The sequence below is a fragment of the Schistocerca piceifrons genome, chromosome 3, assembly GCF_021461385.2.
Source record: "Schistocerca piceifrons isolate TAMUIC-IGC-003096 chromosome 3, iqSchPice1.1, whole genome shotgun sequence".
NCBI lineage: Eukaryota > Metazoa > Arthropoda > Insecta > Orthoptera > Acrididae > Schistocerca > Schistocerca piceifrons.
In genome coordinates, this window is record NC_060140.1 from 415,625,329 (window position 1) to 415,645,528 (window position 20,200).

Sequence of the window (20,200 nt, forward strand, 5' to 3'; positions counted from 1 at the left end):
ACCTGCTTGAACACTTCTGCTTTGCTACCCTAATTTCAGTTTCTGTCTCATATACGAGTATCTGGACGCTAACTTAGATGCCTATAACAACCTTTACATACAACCAGAATTTCTCTGGGTTTTGTGAAAGATCTGAACAGTATTCTGCAAAGGTAGCTATAGAAAACCTCACGCATTTCTCTCTTGACAGCCAAACTCGTTTCATCTGCATTTCTTTTCTATAGTCCCATGCTTTGCTTTACACTAATTTGCAGCAGACTCTGTGTCTTTAGAAGTTTCTTTACAGTGACTGTATACCATGTAGGGCCCCACCCATTATGAAATATTCTACTGGATACATACCTGCCCAATGCATGGTCAACTACTCTTTTAAACTTGAACCATGGTTCGTCCAAACTTACGAAGGTTCTTTTTTCGCGGAAATGCTTTCTCGTAAGTTTACCGAATTTTGAACGAAAAACTTTTTGTTGATCTTAGCGTACAAAATCAGTAACGAATACAGAAGGAGGTCTTGATCTAAATAAACTTTTTTAAACCATAATTGTGCCTTGTTGATGTTTCGAATTATAAAGCGTATACTGCAAGGATGGTGCTCATAAAGTCTTCTTCATAGACGATAGCAGAGAGAAAATGCTATTTCAGTAGGTAGCTCAAAGTTACGAGGAGGATTTAACTGCGTAGCCAAGAAATAATGTAAAGATCTTCCAGTGGCCACAGACTGCTTTTCGGGTTTTATTTATTTTGTATACACTTTCCATAAACTGAATAAATCAAAGGTTGTGTATTAGGAGCTAAAAGGTGCAAAGAATGTGTACGATAACGCGCAATATCTCGTAAGAGTGAGGAAAGTAAGAGTTTATAGTTCCGTCTATGTCGAGGACACAAAAAGACGCAGCAGCATTGGGATGGAATCAGCTACAGCTTCTAGAATCATCCAAGGCCGTATTTAGGATCTGTAGGCTAAACGTGTGGTGCGGTCCCCACCAGTTCTTGAAGCGAAGAAAAAATTAACCATGTAATAAGAACATTTTTATCAACAGCTTATCTTAAGTATCTCTGAAATTCGAAAAAAATTAATAAACTACTTTTTCCCGTGTAAGTTTTCTTTTCGGTGACAGCACGCGTTTTGAAAAGTTGTTCCTCATATACACTCCTCGAAATGGAAAAAAGAACACATTGACACCGGTGTGTCAGACCCACCATACTTGCTCCGGACACTGCGAGAGGGCTGTACAAGCAATGATCACACGCACGGCACAGCGGACACACCAGGAACCGCGGTGTTGGCCGTCGAATGGCGCTAGCTGCGCAGCATTTGTGCACCGCCGCCGTCAGTGTCAGCCAGTTTGCCGTGACATACGGAGCTCAATCGCAGTCTTTAACACTGGTAGCATGCCGCGACAGCGTGGACGTGAACCGTATGTGTAGTTGACGGACTTTGAGCGAGGGCGTATAGTGGGCATGCGGGAGGCCGGGTGGACGTACCGCCGAATTTCTCAACACGTGGGGCGTGAGGTCTCCACAGTACATCGATGTTGTTGCCAGTGGTTGGCGGAAGGTGCACGTGCCCGTCGACCTGGGACCGGACCGCAGCGACGCACGGATGCACGCCAAGACCGTAGGATCCTACGCAGTGCCGTAGGGGACCGCACCGCCACTTCCCAGCAAATTAGGGACACTGTTGCTCCTGGGGTATCGGCGAGGACCATTCGCAACCGTCTCCATGAAGCTGGGCTACGGTCCCGCACACCGTTAGGCCGTCTTCCGCTCACGCCCCAACATCGTGCAGCCCGCCTCCAGTGGTGTCGCGACAGGCGTGAATGGAGGGACGAATGGAGACGTGTCGTCTTCAGCGATGAGAGTCGCTTCTGCCTTGGTGCCAATGATGGTCGTATGCGTGTTTGGCGCCGTGCAGGTGAGCGCCACAATCAGGACTGCATACGACCGAGGCACACAGGGCCAACACCCGGCATCATGGTGTGGGGAGCGATCTCCTACACTGGCCGTACACCACTGGTGATCGTCGAGGGGACACTGAATAGTGCACGGTACATCCAAACCGTCATCGAACCCATCGTTTTACCATTCCTAGACCGGCAAGGGAACTTGCTGTTCCAACAGGACAATGCACGTCCGCATGTATCCCGTGCCACCCAACGTGCTCTAGAAGGTGTAAGTCAACTACCCTGGCCAGCAAGATCTCCGGATCTGTCCCCCATTGAGCATGTTTGGGACTGGATGAAGCGTCGTCTCACGCGGTCTGCACGTCCAGCACGAACGCTGGTCCAACTGAGGCGCCAGGTGGAAATGGCATGGCAAGCCGTTCCACAGGACTACATCCAGCATCTCTACGATCGTCTCCATGGGAGAATAGCAGCCTGCATTGCTGCGAAAGGTGGATATACACTGTACTAGTGCCGACATTGTGCATGCTCTGTTGCCTGTGTCTATGTGCCTGTGGTTCTGTCAGTGTGATCATGTGATGTATCTGACCCCAGGAATGTGTCAATAAAGTTTCCCCTTCCTGGGACAATGAATTCACGGTGTTCTTATTTCAATTTTCAGGAGTGTATGAGTTGACCAAAAGAGGCTGGCGCATTCAAAGCATTATTTACCAATAACTTACAATTGCTTCTATCGACACAACGACTGAAATTCGTGAGACTTGCTTCACGGAATGTGATTCACAGTGTCTCATCGTCTTGCATGTCGATAAGTTCCATGTACAACGCTACTCGTGCTTTTTCAGTGAACAAAGCAAAATTGCTGCAGAAGGCAATGCAAGATAAGTAAAATAAAAAAAATTACAAGAACAAACGGCGAGCGGCACCCTGGCATCACATCAATGGTGGGTCACGGGTATGTTCCTCCATGATCTACCCTTACACTTTATGCGTTGCCGACCCACCAGGTTAGCCGAGAGCGCTACAGTGTTGCTTCCTGGACTCGGGTAAGCGCGCTGGCCCCAGATCGAATTCTCCTGGCGGATTACCGACGTCGGCCGGTGTGCTGGCCAGCCTGGATGTGGTTTTTAGGCGGTTGGCCACATCCTGCTAGGTGAATACTGGGCTGGTCCCCACGTTCCGCCTCAGTTCCACGAGTCGCAGACATCTGAACACGTTCGCACTATTCCATGGATTACACTAGATGCAGACAGCTGGGGTACACTCATTCCTTCCCTTCCCAGGGGGGGAGGGGGGGGGGAGGGTACGGGATGTTGGCAGGAGGAGCATCTGGCCACCCCTTAAAATTAACCTTGCCATATCCCATCCTAACAATGCTACCCTGTGGAACTGCGGGACAAGGCAGTAGCAGAAGAAGAAGAACTTTATGCGTTGCTGAGATACTGCAGAGAAGTGTTGTATTTGAATTTAATATAAACAAAATTTTCGTGGTTGCTACACTGTTACATTACTTTGGCATCTTGCATTTCTTTAACAAACCCATTCTCTCCAGTTTAAAGAGTTATAGAATCCGCATCTGCCGACACGAAGTAAAACATTTTATTGTTCTTGGTTTGGATACAATGAGATACAGAAGAAATAGCCTTTCTGAAAAATCAAAAGCACTTTATTTAAAGGACTTAGCAATTTTTACTGACTGAAGTGGCGAGGGTCCTAAGTGTTAATGGTTATGAGAGGTTTTGCACCGTTAGATTTAAAACACACGTTTTTGTTCATTTCAAATTATGGTGCGCGCTCCTAGCCTGAAGCCTGGATAAACTTCGCGTAAACCCGGCTCTAGCGTAACAATCTTATTATTCGCCTTAAGTGATGAAGGTAAACAACGAATAACCAGTACACCAATGACTGAACTATTATCGAATAAGAACGGTGTCTTATCCATTGTTCTACCTTGCCTGTTATCTCAATGGTTATGTTGTAGAAGATATTACCAGTGGGTCATTTAAGCAATTTTTTTTTAATGACAGCTCAGTAGTTATTACAAATATAAATGTTCAGTCGGCTGATCCCTTGGCTATCAGTTTAAAATAAAATAAAAGGAACAGCGTTTCAGTCACTAACGATTTTTTATTTAAGACGCGTTTTTGAAGTATTCCGCCATCATCACGTAGCAGTTCTGCTATTTGGCATAAGGGCATTTCTCCTGGGAACCAACGCAGTCGAAATATCTGGCACCTTGAGCATCTTCGTTGTTTAGTTTCTTCAAGGTCACTACAGCTGAACTTCATTCATTATTCACATTTGGTTTGCTATGAGCAATGCACCTGGGATACACAATGGAACTGCTACCTAATGATGAAGCAAAGCATTTGAAATGCGTAGTAAACAAAAAACACTTAAAATTTAGAGACTGTTTAGTTTTTATGTGGTATTACTTTACACCCACGAGTGTTAAGGAAAGGGGACCTGTTTCCGGACGTTGTCACGGTGAACACAGCACCAACTGCCGAAAATGGCTTGATATTGTACAGAGTTCGTTGCCCGGACTAACTTCCACCCTACATGTTGGCAGAAGTGCGTGATTACACAACACCATGACTTTATCAGAAAGCCTAATTTTTTAGATTATTAATTGCAGCCGGCCGGAGTGGCCGTGCGGTTCTAGGCGCTACAGTCTGGAGCCGAGCGACCGCTACGGTCGCAGGTTCGAATCCTGCCTCGGGCATGGATGTGTGTGATGTCCTTAGGTTAGTTAGGTTTAATTAGTTCTAAGTTCTAGGCGACTGATGACCTCAGAATTGAAGTCTCATAGTGCTCAGAACCATTTGAACCAATTATTAATTGCATTCTGACAGAACTTTTGCTTGTGGTGGAACCTGATAATACAGATGCTTGCTAGTACAACCTGTGCACTAATTTATTTGCCTTTTTTACATGAAGAAGACATTTAGATTCAAGGTGACACCGCATCACCCCACCGTTCCCTAAAAGGTTAATGAGTTTTTCAGTAAACAGTATTCGAAAATCAGGATGAATTCCTGGTTGCCCTGGTCATGGGAAGCAATACGTATTCGGCGCAAATAGGATGCTGCGGATAGTAGTGTGTAGTGTCTAGTACCATGTGTGACCACTCTCCGTAACCAGTAGGCGATTAGGCGAACAGATGAGCATAGTTCAAAACTTTACCTGTCGTACGGAATTCTTGGCATCAGGGCACACGTAGCTGTCGCACGACACAAGAGCCACCGTTCTTGTAACTCAGTTGTTGATCAGAGCCTGTAACTCTAGGATCACACAAGGCAAATAAATTTCCTAATACTTGACACGAAACCAATTTTTTTATGTAGTTTCAAAAGGCACATAAAATATATGCAGCGTCATACATCAGTCTGCCACTCATCATTATACTCCCCCTTCCCACCCCTCCCTACTCACGTTTCTGCCATCACCCTAGCCATAGTCACGAGGAAAGAAGCGACGGCTGTTCGACGATGGATCTCATCTACGAGGGGATGTGATTAAACCCCGGCGGGCGTGTCTGTCTCCTCCCTAGAAGACACCATGCGAAGAGTAAATTCTTCAATCTTCGTTCCAAGGGACGCCGTCAGTGATTAAAATTCTCCTTTGATATCTGCCAGAATGCCTGGAACGCTGTGAAGGCCAACGGCACCCGACATTTTCTTGAGTCAAGGCCTCGAACATTCTTGTCCGATCTCATAACGTTCCATTTCGCACTCTTAGCCTTTATTCGTTCAGTGCATAGGTTTTAATTCGTCTGAACGCAGGAGAATATTCGTCTCAAAGACGAAAGCACCGCCTTAACCCCAAAGATGGACTCATTTAAAGCTAATTTTTTCTATTTTGATCTGTCGCTTCTTATTCGCAACGACGTTTGAAATGAATTGCGAGTAAGCTAAGAAAGTACAAGATCAATATGGCATTCAACTTTTTGGAACTTAACAAAACATCATTTTGTGCGAATAATGATTTTCATTTCCGTTGATACTTTCTTAACTGCGTCTTGTTTTGCCGGTTCAGGAATGTCTTCTTTTATGCCACATGGTAACTGGCTAACATTCATATACTTCACAGTTGTTAGAGCTGAGGATTTATTTACATTTACATGGATACTCTGCAAATCACATTGAAGTGCCTGGCAGAGGGTTCATCGAACCACATTCACAATTCTCTATTATTTCAATCTCGTATAGCGCGCGGAAAGAATGAACACCTATATCACTCTGTACGAGCTCTGATTTCCCTATTTTAGCGTGGTGATCGTTCCTCCCTATGTAGGTCGGTTCAACAAAATATTTTCGCATTCGGAGGAGACAGATGGTGATTGGGATTTCGTGAGAAGATTCCGTCGCAACGAAAAACGCCTTTCTTTTAATGATTTCCGGCCAAAATCCTGTATAATTTCTGTGACACTCTCTCCCATATTTCGCGATAATACAAAACGTGCTGCCTTTCTTTGAACTTTTTCGATGTACTCTGTCAGTGTCATCTGGTAGTCCCCCCGGTAGCTGAATGGGCAGCGTCACGAATTGTCAGTCTTCTGGGCCCGGGTTCGTTTCCCGGCTTGGTCGGGGAATTTTCTCCGCCCAGGGACTGGGTGTTGAGCTGTCCTCATCATCATCCTATCATCCTCATCGATTGCGGGTCGCCGAAGTGGCGTCAAATTGAAAGACCGGCACCCGGCGAACGGTCTGCCCGACGGGGGACCCTAGCCATACGAATAAATAAATAAAAGTCCTATCCGGTAAGGATCCCACACCGCGCAGCAGTATTCTAAAAGAGGACGGACAAGCGTAGTGCAAGCAGTCTCCTTAGTAGGTCTGTTACATTTTCTAAGTGTCCTGCCAATAAACGCAGTCTTTGGTTAGCCTTCCTCACAACATTTTCTACGTGTTCCTTCCAATTTAAGTTGTTCGTAATTGTAATACGTAGGTATTTAGTTGAATTTATGGCCTTTAGATTTCACTGATTTATCGTGTAACCGAAGTTTAACGAGTTCCTCTTAACACTCATGTGGATGACCTCACAATTTTCGTTATTTAGTATCAACTGCCACTTTTCGCAACCGTTCATATATCTTTTCTAAATCGTTTTGATCTTCTGATGACTTTATTAGTCGACAAACGACAGGATGAGCTGAATCTAACAGAAAGTATAACGTAAGCGGTGAAATACATCCAAAACTTCCCACATATTACGTTAAGAATGATTACCTCTCTACACTGAATTCAGACGCAAGGAAAAGATGTTATGCATAGGCAAAGATGGAGGGGGAGGGTAAGGAGAAATAGATAAGAGAAAGAAAATGTGGAAGGAAGAAATGTGGATTATTTGTTTAAGAGTAAAGATAACTTCCGTTGATATAGTCTATTGTGCTGATGTGTTGGTACTCTTAAGAAGAATGATACCATGCAAGTCTTGCGAATGTGTAGAAACGCTTTCACAGCAGAATGTAATTAGAATCACCTGTCAAGATTTAAGCGTGAGAGTTTCAATTCACACTGTAAAATTTGTATTATAACTTACAACGCTAGCACTTCTTACCGAGCCAAAATATTAGCAAGCATTGGGGCATAGTGTCACCATAGTTTGCGAATGGCCTTCGTAACTTATGGTGGATTCGGTATAATCACTCGGTTTTTCTTACCGACGTTGTTACTTTTCTGCAATGAATACGAGAAGATACTCCATTAATTTGGTATTCGGTTACGACAGTACTGGCGCCAACTGTTCCACAACGCCCTAAGCAGAATGTAGCCTAGAGGGGGAAGGTCACAACTATTGACTAGTTGTGTGCGGATAAATTTGAAAACTGTGACCTGAATAACACTTTGTTGGCTATTCGAATGAACATATTCATTGAAAATAATAAGTTGATCGAAGCAGCTTGAAATTTAAGCTAAAGTACAACTGATGTAAAAATGCGTAACAAAATTACGAGACTGTAGACCCAATAACTCATTTCAAACAACATTAGAATTCTGCACGAAAATAATACATACTTGAAGAGTACAAGTGAAATAAATATTTAAAAATACTGCTTTTGTGTCATAATAGGTAGCAATACTATTAGGCTGGTGTGCAAGTTCGTAGCGTTTTTCCGTAAGCTTCATAAACACAACAGATACACGTAACAGAGACTTTAATCATTAATACAGTATTCTCATTCACTGTTTACAACAGTATACCAACGCTGGGATAAGTTCATTCCGCAACTATAGAGAGGAGAAGAACACATCGAGCCATGTTCGAAGCGCATTTTCATCGCAAAGGAAGTTCCTTGAAGGTTTTTCGATAGACAGCAAAACTCTGATGAAAATCTGAGGGCGCAAGATCAGATCAGTAAGTTGGTACGGATTGGCTTCCGAACCCATCTCCTGTCTAGCAAAACCCGGGTGACCGTCATCGTGGAGTAGCCTAACTTCACGCCGCCTTCCTTGTCCCTGTTCTCGGATTGCTTCTGCAAGATGTCGCAGTTCTTGATAGCAAATGTCAGCAGTGATGGTTACACCTCGGGGAAGTTATTCGTAGTACACCACACCGTCGCTGTTCAATCAGATGCATAACACTGTCTTTTGTGGATTCGCGCAGATCTTTATACTGGGTGTTGCTGCTTTGTTTGGGCTCAACCATTCCTTTCTTTTCCTTATGTAAGCATAAAGAGACTATTTCTCGTCAGCTGTAACGATGCAGTATAGAAATGATCGGTGTTGTTCACAAGCTAATTAATGATGAGCAAGCAGAGCTGCATATATGGCCAGATGCTGATTTTTGGCTTAGAGCATGCGGTTTACATACGCCCGATTTTTGAACCTTCCCCATTGCATACAAATGTCTCACTACCGTGGCATGATCACAGTTCATCAAATTTGCCACATCTCGAGTACACTGACGTGGATCATTGTGGATTGACGCGTTTAAACGATCTTCACCAAACCCTGAAGGTTTTCCTGAACGTGGAGAGTCACTAATTTCAAAACGATTACTCCATTCTTCTTAAAACGAGGAAACCATTTTGTTGCTGTGTTCTTTCCAATGGCATGATCTCCATACACTGCGCAAATGTTACTGCCTGTCTCCGTTGCTGTCATCCGTCTATTGAATTCAAACAGAAGAAATGTTCCAGTTTCTCCACTTGGCACTCCATTTTCTAGCGCACGCACCTCCACTCACCGACTCCAAAATGACAGTATGTAAAATCAAATGGCAACAGTGAACTAAAAATAAAAAAGACAATCGATAAATAAAACCATAGCAACTGAATACCAACACCCAAAAGAAAAACACTACGCACATCTGCACCAACCTAACAGAGAGATGATTGTGTTAACTCGCATTTGACAGGGGTTCTACTGACAGTATTTGAGTGCTGTAGAAGCATAATAGCTCAGACGTACGAAGACTTTTGTTACCAAAATTGGAGATTTTTTAACTAAAATCTCTGTTGAAACTATGAGAGTTGACAAGATAGTTGTAATGTTCCAAATACCAATCAACTTGTGCGTGAACGTTCGATTTTGAAGTGATGAACAGCCAATTGAATTATTAGGCGCCTACTGTTCGTTAAAAGAAAGTCACACACGAAAGTTGTAACAAGCATTCTTGAATCTTCGTCTATTGCAATACCTCTTAAATATAGGTTAATTCTTACCATAAAGTAATAACAGCAACCAATTACTGTCAGTAGTGCCATTTATGAAGAACAATTTACGCCAAATTCACCAGTCAGACGGCTGTTCGCATTTCAGTTACATTTATAGTGTGTTCTGTGTGCGATGTTGGCTCTTTGTTCGTTGTGGCGAATGTTCCTTGGGGTAGTGATTCCTTCGAAAATATTGCATTTTATTATAATCAAGAGTGCTGTACGAAATGTCCGTCTTCAAAATCTGTTCTCCAGTTCGACTTCTTTAATTTCATGAAGTGAAGCCAGTCGTAATATAATAACTATATTGTTGGCGCTGTCGAGTGATTCCCGTTAAACTTTATGACATCGTGAACACGGACGGAATTAATCGTGAAGCACACAATTCTCGGATAACCTCGGGATAACGGCCTAATTATTAAACGTTAACGGTCCGCCAACATCACTCTGAGAGCCAGCGGGTAGGTACATTAACCTGGAAATACTGTAGTAACGCAGTGCGAGGTTCAACGTGCGCAGAATTGTGTGAAAGTCATACATTCCGAGAATTCGTCAAGCATTACTTACTCCTCGCTTAGTTACATGAACTACTACAATTCAAGCCGAATTGTTTATATGTAACCACGCAACGGCCAGGTCGTGAGATCATCGGATCACTTCCAAAGATCAAGCAGCCGAGTCGACGTATTATGGAGCTTGTAGCGCAGAAAAGTTGGTGCTGTTTGTTTCACTTATCACTAAAGCCCGCTAGTTGTCTAATTTCAATCCTTCTGCTTTACTGCTTTCGTACTTTCGAATTTCCACGTCCTGTATGTACGCCTTAGCACAGTAATGATTGGACCCTGAAAAAACTGTAGCATCGGAGAAATCATTTCGTATTTTCTTGATGCCGGTGTACGATCTACCAGTAACGATTTGTCCGTACCGCTCAGACTATTGCTCTTGTGTTCTTTGACTCGTGTGTTAATGCTTGTAGTTCCTACGTACACTTGGCCGCATACGCAAGAGTTTTAGTACACTCATGTGGTGGCAAGGTGCAGGCGTAGATCTTTAGCAGTGTTATTAACGAATCTTTTTTATTCGGTTTCATCATTGTTTCAAATCACATCGTATGAGCACTCTTCTGATTGTGACTGTTTTTACAAATTAGAGGAAAACTTTCCGTTCAGTTGGTCCTTTTCTAGCGAAAGCTCCAGATCTATTAGGATGTGGCGCCCAGCGCCTGCAGAGCTGCCATTTCTTCTGGAAGTAATTCTTAATATATACGTGCATTGTATTCGGAGTTGAGAATTTGGGCAACCATCCACTGTATTATGGAATGACAACGAAAATTTGTGCCGGACTGGGGCTCGAACCCAGATTTCCCGCTTATCACGAGCGGTCGTCTTATTATTAGGCTATCTGAGCACACTTCATTTCCAGACCTAAACTTCCACATATCGTTAGCCAGGTGTCTACAATCTGTACGCACACGTCCGTCATCTATATTTCCGTATAAGGGAGACATTTTAGTTGAAGGTTGCTAGCCCGGTGACGGCGAGTAAGCACGATATTGCAGTGCCTGTATTGTTCAGAAATGCGATGCCATGTGTGTGTCTCTGAATTACTACAATTCAAGCAGAACTGTTTATATGTAACCACGCATCAGCGATGTCATCAGATCACTTCCTACACTACTGGCCATTAAAATTGCTACACCAAGAAGAAATGCAGATGATAAACGGGTATACATTAGACAAATATATTATACTAGAACTAACATGTAATTACACTTTCACGCAATTTGGGTGCATAGATCCTGAGAAATCAGTACCCAGAACAACCACCTCTGGCCATAATAACGGCCCTGATACGCCTGGTCATTGAGTCAAACAGAGCTTCGATGGCGTGTACAGGTACAGCTGCCCATGCAGATTCAACACGATACCACAGTTCGTCAAGAGTAGCCACGGGCGTATTGTGACGAGCCAGTTACTCGGCCACCATTGACCAGACTTTTCAATTGGTGAGAGATCTGGAGAATGTGCTGGCCAGGGCAGCAGTCGAACATTTTCTGTATCCAGAAAGTCCCGTACAGGACCTGCAACATGCAGTCGTGCATTATCCTGCTGAAATGTAGGGTTTCACAGAGATCGAATGAAGGGTACGGCCACGGTTCGTAACACATCTGAAATGTAACGTCCACTGTTCAAAGTGCCGTCAATGCGAACAAGAGGTTTCTGAGACATGTAACCAATGACACCCCATACCATCACGCCGGATGATACGCCAATATGGCGACGACGCGCTTCCAATGTGCGTTCACCTCGATGTCACCAAACACGGATGCGACCATCATGATACTGTAAACAGAACCGGGATTCATCCGAAAAAATGACGTTTTGCCATTCGTGCACCCAGGTTCGTCGTTGAGTACACCATCGCAGGCGCTCGTGTCTGTGATGCAGCGTCAAGGGTAACCGCAGCCATGGTCTCCGAGCTGATAATCCATGCTGCTGCAAACGTCGTCGTAGTGTTCGTGCAGATGGTTGTTGTCTTGCTAACGTCCCCATCTGTTGACTCAGGGATCGAGACGTGGCTGCACGATCCGTTACAGGCATGCAGGTAAGATGCCTGTCATCTCGACTGCTAGTGATACGAGGCCGCTGGAATCCAGCACGGCGTTCCGTATTACCCTCCTGAACCCACCGATTCTATATTCTGCTAACTTTCTTTGGATCTCGACCAACGCGAGCAACAGTGTCGCGATACGATAAACCGCAATCGTGATAGGCTACAATTCGCCCTTTATCAAATTCGGAAACGTGATTGTATGCATTTCTCCTCCTTACACGAGGCATCACAACAACGTTTCACCAGGCAACGCCGGTCAACTGCTGTTTGTGTATGAGAAATCGGTTGGAAACTTTCCTCATGTCAGCACGTTTTAGGTGTCTCCACCGGCGCCAACCTTGTGTGAATGCTCTGAAAAGCTAATCATTTACATATCACAGCATCTTCTTCCTGTCGGTTAAATTTCGCGTCTATAGCACGTTATCTTCGTGGTGTAGCAACTTTAATGGCCGGTAGTGTAAGTTCACAGAGCCGAGCCGACGTATTATGGAGCCTGTAGCGTACTTCTGAACAACACAGGCACTGCAATACTGTAATTGTTATATGACAGAGCACTTCCTCAAAAGTACTGTGTCTCACAGATTGTACAATACTGGTCGATCTGTGTTTTAATCGGAGTTGATAAAAGCTCTTCTGCATATTTATATGACTTAATTTTTGAATATATTTTGTTATACAGTTCTTTAAAAACAGCCTATAACTGTTACTGGTTTTTCATTTATTTAAAAGAATATATCATTTAAAAAGATTGTGAAATTTAAGATTAATCCAAATTGGTACTGTGAATACATGTTGCAAGAATAGTTTGATAACTAGTGAATCGACTTGCATTAGCTTTTCCATAACATCAAATTACGAAACAGTTAATAAGGTGTTAAAGGGAGGAACTAGAGTTAAATGTTAAAAGATTCCGGGGAAAGTCTATGGATCTCTGTAAGCTCTTTTCGTCCTCTTTTACAACAATTTTAATGTGTCGTTTATTTTTCTGTCCCAGTTGCATTTTTTTTGTACAGTATGACTAGTTTCGATTTCCCTAGATCATCTTCAAATCTATGTAGTTGCGTCAGCAATCCGTCGCGTCTATATTCTAATGTGCAGTTCAGACACGGACACTAATGACTGTTGAATCAACTACGTAGATCTGAAGATGATCCAGGGAGATCGAAACTAATCATACTGTTTAAAAAATGTGCACCTCGGACTGAAAAATGAACGATACATTAAAATTGTTTCAAAAATCAGTACAGTTGCTGATTACTGTCGTGACCAATATATTGGCCACACGGCTCTTTTTTTTTATGAAACATAATGATGTACCATGTCTCTTAACGCTCATCTTGATCACGGTTGTTTATGTTACAGGTCGGGACATCTTACGAGAGGGTGGCTACTTCGGGCCGTGGCAGACGTGCAAGGAGCTGCAGTACAACCGCGAGATCTGCGGCAAAGACGTGTCCCGCTTCCACCCAGTCGGTGAGTACACACACACACTGTGGCAGTGGCGTTTCTGCAGCTACCGCTAGCACGTTTATCCGCTTTCTTAAAAGGGCTCGTGTGGCTCAACGGAGGAGTACGTGCTCGTGTTCACTTCAAAAGTTGTACAGCTCGGCCGCAGAGTTTTAATACACGTTTCCATGAGCAAGTTTTATGTTTATAAAGTCTGTCACTGTAGGAAGATAACAAAAGCCGCCAATCTTTCGGCTTAATATATTTCGTACGCTGTGTACTACAACAGAAAGTCTGTTTGCAGCCTTGCGGTCTGAAGGTAATCACACGTGGTCTCCTGCTGTGATTACACGGAAACAGTGATCTCTATACTAGCCGCATGTCGAACTCCGTGTGTCTGAGCGTACCGTCCAGATACGCTCGTTTCTTACGTTTCTGCAACATGGCTGCCACGAAATGTCACTAGAACACAGTCTATTACATCGCATGTTGACTTGATGTTCAAAACTAGAAATAAATAAATAATTTATCACGTACAGAGGGAAAAGTGGCCTTTATTGCTCATTATTAAAGCTGTCAGTGACTCAGAAAGGAGTTCAACAAGCAGCAACAGAAAGTTTTGTTCATTTACCCAATAACATAAAATGTCTGTCGGGTAGCGGAACAACATGGTGGACGACGCAGACAATAGGAATCTGCAGGCGACTGAAGTCACATGTTCAGAGACCAGAGCTGTACCTCCGGTAGTACAGAAATTACTGCACTGGTTAGTTATTTAATTAGTTACATATCCCATTTATCATTTGAACGATTCTTTTACTGAAATGACGCGGGAAGAGTCAGTTTACAGGATATGTATATATGACTAGTGCTAACCATTTTTAAGTAGAAATTCGTCAGTGAATAGAAGAAGCTGTCCAGGAGAAATGATTTTAAGTTGGATTTAAAACTTATTTAGCTGCCCGGCAGATATTTTATGTTATTGGACTAATGATCAAAAATTTTTGTTGCTGCATGTTGAACTCCTTTCTGAGTCATTGATAGGTAATGAACGTCATTTTTTTCTATTGTGTTGTTGGTATCGACATCACCATTCTTGTAAAATTTTTATGATAATTTATGATGAATTTCATTAGCGAATATATGTACTGTGAGGGCGCAGTTAAAACGCCTAGCTCCTTGAAGAGGTACCCGCTTGACGCCCGTGAGTGAATACCACAGTTTAGTCTTACTGCTAGCTTTGTGCAATCAATACTTCATTTCTGTGTGATGAGTTACCCCAGGAAATTATTCCATAATACATTACTGAGTGGTATATACAAATATGTGAGAAGGTTGATTTGTTTGTTTCCCAGATTAGCAGAGCAGAAGTACCTGGACTTAATTTCTGAGAAGCTCAGTAAAATGCTTCTTTCTATTCAAACTTTCATCAGTATGCACACCCAAAAATCTGCTGCATTCTACATCATTTACTGATTGTTAGTCATGTGCTACATCAGTGGCTGGTATGATGCCATTTGCTGTAGAAAACTGAATATAGTATTCTGCACTTTTTTTCGAAATTTATAGTGTGTCATTTTCTCAGAACCATTTTATTATTCTTTGGAAAATATCACTCATCTCTTTTCTGTTATTTTCTCTTTAACGGTATTATTATAACACTAGTGTCGTAAGAAAAAAGGACAGATTCTGCTTGTTAAATGTTAAGTGAAGGACATTCACATATAATGATAGAAGTGGACTCAAAATTGAACCCTGTGGGACCCCCTTTGTGATTTTTTTTTTCTCCCAGCCACTAAAATTTTTTATCTTTTAGACATTGTCTGAATTATGTCCACTTTGTTTGTTAAGTATGATTCAAACTAACTGTTCGTAAATCCATCAGTTCCACAAAAGTTGAGCTTTTAAGAGACTAGCATGAGATACACAACCAAACGCCTCGGAAATGTCACAAAAACATCAACTGGCAATATTTTATTACTTAAGGATTGCATTATTTGATGAGCGAATGTATAAATAGCATACTCAGGCGACACACTTAAAGCCCGCCGGAATGTCGTTAAATACTATCATCAAAACTCATTGGAAACGGATGGAAAAACCTTTTTTGTACAGAGGACCTCTATTTTTATTGCTCTCTTACGCTTTTCAAAAATATATCGTAGATCCAGACTAACGTAACGCCAATATTCAAGCAGTTCACACACTAGTGTTGAACAGACAGTGTTCGTATAGCATTACGTGCAGAGCACTAGCTTGCGAGACAGGGATTTGATCCAGACCCGGTAGATTAAAGACCATGAGCTGCGACATAGGCCAGAGTGGTTTTTAGGTGGTTTCCGACGCTCGTTTAGGCAGATGTTGGCCTGGTTCTCACACTGAGGCTCAGAGAATACGATATACACTCCTGGAAATTGAAATAAGAACACCGTGAATTCATTGTCCCAGGAAGGGGAAACTTTATTGACACATTCCTGGGGTCAGATACATTACATGATCACACTGACAGAACCACAGGCACATAGACACAGGCAACAGAGCATGCACAATGTCGGCACTAGTACAGTGTATATTCACCTTTCGCAGCAATGCAGGCTGCTATTCTCCCATGGAGACGATCGTAGAGATGCTGGATGTAGTCCTGTGGAACGGCTTGCCATCCTATTTCCACCTGGCGTCTCAGTTGGACCAGCGTTCGTGCTGGACGTGCAGACCGCGTGAGACGACGCTTCATCCAGTCCCAAACATGCTCAATGGGGGACAGATCCGGAGATCTTGCTGGCCAGGGTTGTTGACTTACACCTTCTAGAGCACGTTGGGTGGCACGGGATACATGCGGACGTGCATTGTCCTGTTGGAACAGCAAGTTCCCTTGCCGGTCTAGGAATGGTAGAACGATGGGTTCGATGACGGTTTGGATGTACCGTGCACTATTCAGTGTCCCCTCGACGATCACCAGTGGTGTACGGCCAGTGTAGGAGATCGCTCCCCACACCATGATGCCGGGTGTTGGCCCTGTGTGCCTCGGTCGTATGCAGTCCTGATTGTGGCGCTCACCTGCACGGCACCAAACACGCATACGACCATCATTGGCACCAAGGCAGAAGCGACTCTCATCGCTGAAGACGACACGTCTCCATTCGTCCCTCCATTCACGCCTGTCGCGACACCACTGGAGGCGGGCTGCACGATGTTGGGGCGTGAGCGGAAGACGCCCTAACGGTGTGCGGGACCGTAGCCCAGCTTCATGGAGACGGTTGCGAATGGTCCTCGCCGATACCCCAGGAGCAACAGTGTCCCTAATTTGCTGGGAAGTGGCGGTGCGGTCCCCTACGGCACTGCGTAGGATCCTACGGTCTTGGCGTGCATCCGTGCGTCGCTGCGGTCCGGTCCCAGGTCGACGGGCACGTGCACCTTCCGCCGACCACTGGCGACAACATCGATGTACTGTGGAGACCTCACGCCCCACGTGTTGAGCAATTCGGCGGTACGTCCACCCGGCCTCCCGCATGCCCACTATATGCCCTCGCTCAAAGTCCGTCAACTGCACATACGGTTCACATCCACGCTGTCGCGGCATGCTACCAGTGTTAAAGACTGCGATTGAGCTCCGTATGCCACGGCAAACTGGCTGACACTGACGGCGGCGGTGCACAAATGCTGCGCAGCTAGCGCCATTCGACGGCCAACACCGCGGTTCCTGGTGTGTCCGCTGTGCCGTGCGTGTGATCATTGCTTGTACAGCCCTCTCGCAGTGTCCGGAGCAAGTATGGTGGGTCTGACACACCGGTGTCAATGTGTTCTTTTTTCCATTTCCAGGAGTGTACAAACAGTTAACATGTGACAACACACGGAACGAAGTTAACACAGTTCAGCCAGATGGTTACCTTGAAAATTTTGTGGAAGAGTTAAATGAAATAAAACTTACCAAATATCGAAAACATAAACGCTAGTAAAAAGAAACAAGAGATTATCCAAAAGGTAATAGGACAGTCCAGAAATGAGAGCATATTTTCTGAAAGGGTGTAAGACGCCTTCGTCTTCTCTCGGTGGTCGTCTCACGTAATTCATCTGGATGAGATACTAAATTATGAAGTACAGTATCGCAATTAATCGGTGTTGTTCGCATGGTAAGACTGTTTTTTAAGTCTCAGACACAAAGTCTTCTGACCAGTTTCATGCGACCCGCTACGAATTCCTCTCCTATGCCAGCCTCTTCCTTTCAGAGCGCTCAGTTATTTGCTGGTTGTATTCCAGTCTTTGCTTTATCCTAGAAATTTTACTCTCTACAGTTCTCTCTAGCACCACGGAAGTTAATCGCCGCTGCTTCAACACATGTCCCAGCATCCTGCCCCTTCCTTTGTCAGTGTTTTTCATATGTTCCTTTCTTTGACGATTCTGTGGACAACTTCCTCATACATTATCTTATCAGTCCAATCAATTTTCAACATTCTTCTGTGGCACCACATCTCAAATGCGTCGATTCCAGTTTTCCCACACTCCATGTCTCACTACCATAACATGCTGCCCTCCAAATCACACTCTCAGGAATTTCTTCCTCAAATCCTAGGTAGCAGTATTCCTTAACTTTGTCTACTTCGTGATTGCCAATGTTGATGTTAAGTTTCTCATTGTTCTCCGTTCTGCTACTTCTAATTATCTTTGTCTTTTTCCAGTTTATTCCCAATCCACATTTCCCTGGAAATGTTTTGTTTGAATACCGTGGCACATTAATTCCAAAGTGTGGAGGTGCGCCATCATGTTGCAACCGTAACCTTTGCCAAAAATGACGTAGAACATCTTCCAGTGCGTCAGGCAAATAATTTAAGAGGAATGCATGATACTTCCGTGCAGCCAACCGGTCAGGTAACAAGTAGGGACCAAGGGATACAAATTCCTGTCTTCCAATATTCCGGTCCAGACGTTGATGGCAAAGCGAACTTGGTATCTACGGTCATGGGTGACGTGCGCGTTAACGTTACACCAACGGTGGGCATGGTGCATTTTGAAGACACCCTCACAAGTGAACGCTGCTTCATCCGAGTATACTACAGTGTTTATGAATTCGTCGTTGGCTTCCTGTTGCTGTTCGAACCATTCACAGAATTGCATCCGCAGACAGTGGACTGCAGTATGGAAGTGTTGCGTTAAGGAATAATGATGATAATGGTGCACCCCATGCTCTTGCAGGATGTTAACGACCATGTGTTGCGAGACACGCAGCTGCCTTGCTACACTACGTGTACTTGGCTTGGATTCTTCGTGTATGACCTACAGAATAGCTTCCTCAGTAGTTGCAGTATAGCGAGTCACTGGATGACGTCTGTCACGCGATGGTGAAAGGAGAAAACATGTCTCTCAAAGGCGAAGCTCCAGACGACGAAACATATTTTTATCTGGATGACGCCGACCAGGATATCCAGTAGCATCTTCACGAGCGGCAACACCAGCCCCGTTATCAGATGCACCAAGGGCGAGAAGCCTATCCACATATTTATAATTGTGTATGCCATAAGTCAGCCACGCTGCTTTAGAATAACACAAGAAAAAAGTACGATATGTGTACGAATGTACACGGAGTCTGTCTCGGGCGCGTTACTCCACTAGCAATTAGTCCCTGTCTGGTGAACAGCGCACACAGTAAAAACACGTCATTAGTCGCAGCGGACTGTTACATAAAACACGCGTCACTTCTCTTTCAGCTTTTGTTCTCCATGACTCATCCCGACACTGTAAAATGTGAAATGCTCGTTTTCGAATTACACTGTTTCCATAACGGTAATGGATGTGATGTTTCCACATTTCCATTGATTATAATAATAATAATAATAATAATATTGCTAACAGTAACGCAAGGAGAAACAAAACGACATGCGCCTATGAGACTCAATATTGAAAGAAATAATTAGTGGTTCCATTGTGACAATACGTACAAATGGTAACCGAGTTTGGAAATTATCTGTAAACCGCGTTGCCAGCCCTACTGGTGACGTAAAGCCCTAACGAAATGTAATGGACCTGATTGAAGCCGGCAAGAATAATAGATGGACTAATCGATGGGACCGTTGGGCGAGGAGTAAGGGGTGCTAGTAAATAGAAAACAGGTTTGGAATCTAGTAGATGCAGTAGAGCGGAACATTTCGCGTCCACGACGTGCAAAAGACTGCTTTAAAAGCTCACCAATGAAAACTATTGTATTCCCTTTTCTGTGTTCATACTACGCAAGTACAAATGTTTTGTGGTATACCCACTGTAATCACTGTATAATGACTAAGACGCAGGATACCGTACCACGCAGACTACATTTAGCAAATAAAAATAAATAACCCTCGACCTAGAATCGAACCCTCTACCTCCTGCATGCTAACCTAAAACGCTGTCGATTGCACCATCTGCACAGCACTCCAGTTACCATATATGTGATTACATTGTTGCCAGATTGTCAGCCTTTAACGTCCATTTGCTGCCAAAAATATGCGCAGAACGAAATTTTAAGAGACTTTTTGTATTGTTACTATGTGAGGAATCGCGATGTGAAGTGAACAAATTACAAAATGTTTCAAGCAAATGTTCTTTA

At 43.8% G+C, this 20,200-nt stretch overlaps 1 protein-coding gene across 1 annotated transcript in view; it reads left to right on the plus strand.

Annotated features, from left to right (window-relative positions):
• LOC124788703 overlaps window positions 1-20,200 on the plus strand; it is a 366,395-nt gene that overhangs the window by 259,934 nt on the left and 86,261 nt on the right. The window contains exon 3 of the mRNA XM_047255982.1: window positions 13,540-13,650. Within this exon, the coding sequence (XP_047111938.1) occupies window positions 13,540-13,650 (111 nt within the window). The remainder of the gene's footprint in view (window positions 1-13,539; window positions 13,651-20,200) is intronic.